Raw genomic sequence first — 3,168 nt, 5'->3', positions numbered from 1 at the left:
CAGTATTTCTCCTTCCTGTCCCCAGAGGTGGGGGCTCAGAGGTGCTGTGCTGTCTGAGCCGTCTCAGCTGAACTGAGGTTGGTGCCTGCCTCTCTGCCACTTGCACGTGTGTTTCCCCTTGGTTTCTAGAGACTGTTTCTAAAAATACAGACTGCCTTGTGGCAGGTCCCTAACAGGAGCTGGAGCTGGCTGTAAACAGAAGGGAGTTGCCAGCCTCCTGCTGCATTTCCAGAGGGGTTTGCAGCTGATGTTACCCCTGCGTTTATGCAGCACTGAAAGGCAGCTGGGAGAGCTCCCAAAGCACCATGTTCCATCAGACCTGGGCCAGAGATGGACTGAGCTGCAGTGGAGATGCAGGGCTGTGTGCTGAGCCAGGATCTGACCCCAACACCAGGCTGGTGGCCTTACTGATGGGACAGTGCCAGCAAAGGTGACCCTCCTGGGCTGTGGCCAGAGCCTTGCTCGCTCACATCACTTTGGTCTGTCCTATTTGTCCTGTGGCTTTATCTCCACTAGATCCAGGTGCCTGAAACATCCATTTAGCTGGGCTAGCTAGGCGTTAGTCCTGGCCTCTTGCTGAGATGGTGCCATTAACGTTATTTATATCTCCCTACTACGCTGCAGCAAAGGGGGGAGCAGCACCAAATGAGATCTCATTACCTTTGTGCAAACGATTAGCATAACAATATTTTTTTTTCCAGCTTAGCCTTGGTAGGCCACAGACAGCTCTCAGCAGATTCAGTGCCACACTTGGTTCAGCCTCCCTGGATCAAGGGGCCAGTGCTCCCTGGCTCCTTCTAACACCTCTGCCCAGCCTGGTGCTCTCCTGCCTCTCCTGACAGTTCTGCCCAGTTGCCACAGTGCTGATGCCATGTGCTGCTCCAGGAGTCTCAGCCACAGTGGCAGGTGTCCTGCAGGACAGGAGACAATCTCTGTGCTCTGCCGTGCCCTGGCTGCCATGCAGTACCTTTGGGATCTGCTTCCTGGCTGCACGGTGGGTCTTCCCCATCCTGCACTCAGTGAATGCCTCCTGGCTCACCTCCTGTCCCTGCCATGCCCTGTGTGCTCCCATGCAGCACCCAATCCATACAGCAATTTCCGTGGTGGCAGCAGCCCAAGGACCAGAATTACAGTGGATATCTTTTCCAATCGAAGACCTGATTGATACAGAAAGGGGCTGGTCCAGCATAAATCAGGTCCAATAAAGGAGAGTCCATAGACAGCAGCACCTTGCTGTGAGTGGGCCAGTCTGTGTTTTATTAGATAAAGACTACAAACAGTCATCAATGGCTTCTGACACCTGGCTGCAATTGTCACTTGCTGTTCAGCCCCATCCTGCCCTCACTGCTGGCTGGCAATGCACAGCACCCCTAAGCAGGGAGTTGAGCCAAGTGTCAGTCCCTGTCCCTGCCCTCCCTCCCTGCTCCTGGTCAGCAGCAGCTGTTCCTTGGATTCATTGCTGGCACCAAGGCCCTGGAGGGTCCCGTGAAGTGGCCGTGCTAATGGGACTGTAATGGGTTGTGCTGTGCCAGCTGAGCCCCTTAAGCAGCAGGGTGTGAGCAGATGGGGAGGAGGATGGCTGACTTGGCTGGGAGGCTTGGAAGGAGCTCTGCCTGCCCCTTCAGGAGTTACAGAGGATCCTTGGGGTGTCTGGCCTTCAAGCTGAGGCAAGGCCCTTCACCCACAGCTCTTGGGTTTGGAAGCAGTGTCTGCTCTTGCAGGCTCAGTGCCACCTGCAGACCCTGTCTGCTCTGGTGTCCATGTCAGCAACCGATTTTTATCCTGATTCTGACTCTGTGCCACTCACAGAGGGTCTTCTGGAAGGTTTTTCCCCTCTCTCTGCTCTGCCTGCGTTGTCTGTCAGCACAGCTCAGCCTCTCACCTGCAGCTGCCCCTCTGCCAGGTTCACTATGCCCCAGGCATACTGACAGGGAGGCACCAGGCTGGCCTCGAGGTGCTGGCAAAGGGGCACATGCCGCAGTGGATCTGGCCACCTTTGGGCACTCAGGCTGCTGTGGGGCTGAGGAGCCAGGGAGCTGGGTCCCTACGATGGAGCAGAGGGAGGCCCCAGCCCCTATCAGTGCAGCTGCTGGAGGTGGTGCATGAAGAGCTGCTGCTCACTCAGAGTGTGGAGGAACTTGTGGCAGGTCCTGCTGGCTGTGCTGTGGGGTGACTTCCTGTGGGTTTGCTTGTTCCCTGCAGACAACACAGCAGCAGTGCACACACAGAGGGTGGGCTTCAATCGCCAGGAGCAGGATGTGTACCTGCTCCCCATCCTGGTGGTGGACAGCGGCCCCCCAGCCCTGAGCAGCACAGGGACTCTGACCATCCGCATCTGTGGCTGTGACAGCAATGGGGCCATCCAGTCCTGCAACAGCACAGCCTACATGGTGTCAGCCACACTGAGCCCTGGCGCCCTCATCGCACTGCTGGTCTGCATCCTCATTCTTGTTGGTGAGTACCTGCCTGTCCGCCAGACCCCTCCTGTCCTGTCCCAGCTCCCCTCCATCAGCATCACATGAATGCATGCAGGTGGGTGTTGTGGGCACAGAACAGGCTGCTCTGCATCTCTCTCCTCCCTGGTAGCTGCAGCACAGGCAGCAGGAACCTCAGCCGTGCCAGTGGGGAACAATCAGCAAAACTTCCATGTTTGCCCCAGTTCCTGCATGCTGGGCATCAGCAAGGCGGCTGGAGCAGGGCTCTCCATGCCAGGCAGGCATGCTGCTGCCCAGCAGAGACTGGAGAGCTGCTGGCTCATTCCCTGCTTGGATGGGCAGGAGCTGAGAGCTGCTTGCCAGCTGCCACGCTGTGCCCACAGCAGGCATCTCGCAGCAGATGGGGGGTGTGTGCATCCCAGCGTGTGGCCAACGGCAGCAGGTGTGGGGAATAGAGGTGTGCTCTTACCTGAAAGGGTCAGTGTTAGAGCACGTGGGCAGGATGCAGAGCTGGAATGCAGGCAAACCAGAGCACTGCCCAGGTCAGGACCTGTGCCTCAGGATTGCCACTGCTGGCTGCTGACACACTGGCACCAGCTTTGCTGGACCACCACAGTAAGGCATGAAGGTGCAAGGGGAGCGTGGACTTGTGTGCACACAGGAAGGGGCTCTGAGCCAGGGGTTGTGGTGCCTTCAGGTTTAGCACAGGGCAGTTGATGGATGCAGCTGCTGA

At 57.6% G+C, this 3,168-nt stretch overlaps 1 protein-coding gene across 1 annotated transcript in view; it reads left to right on the top strand.

Annotated features, from left to right (window-relative positions):
• CDH22 (cadherin 22, type 2) overlaps positions 1-3,168 on the top strand; it is a gene marked incomplete at its 3' end in the record, with an annotated part of 49,602 nt that overhangs the window by 45,272 nt on the left and 1,162 nt on the right. Inside the window, exon 10 of the mRNA XM_009085032.1 lies at positions 2,203-2,454. Coding sequence (XP_009083280.1) covers positions 2,203-2,454 — 252 coding nt within the window. The remainder of the gene's footprint in view (positions 1-2,202; positions 2,455-3,168) is intronic.

Source organism: Acanthisitta chloris, unplaced genomic scaffold (assembly GCF_000695815.1).
Source record: "Acanthisitta chloris isolate BGI_N310 unplaced genomic scaffold, ASM69581v1 scaffold33421, whole genome shotgun sequence".
Classification (NCBI taxonomy): Eukaryota; Metazoa; Chordata; class Aves; order Passeriformes; family Acanthisittidae; genus Acanthisitta; species Acanthisitta chloris.
Note: the sequence above shows the minus strand (reverse complement) of the source record. Positions and strands in the feature narration are given on the sequence as shown.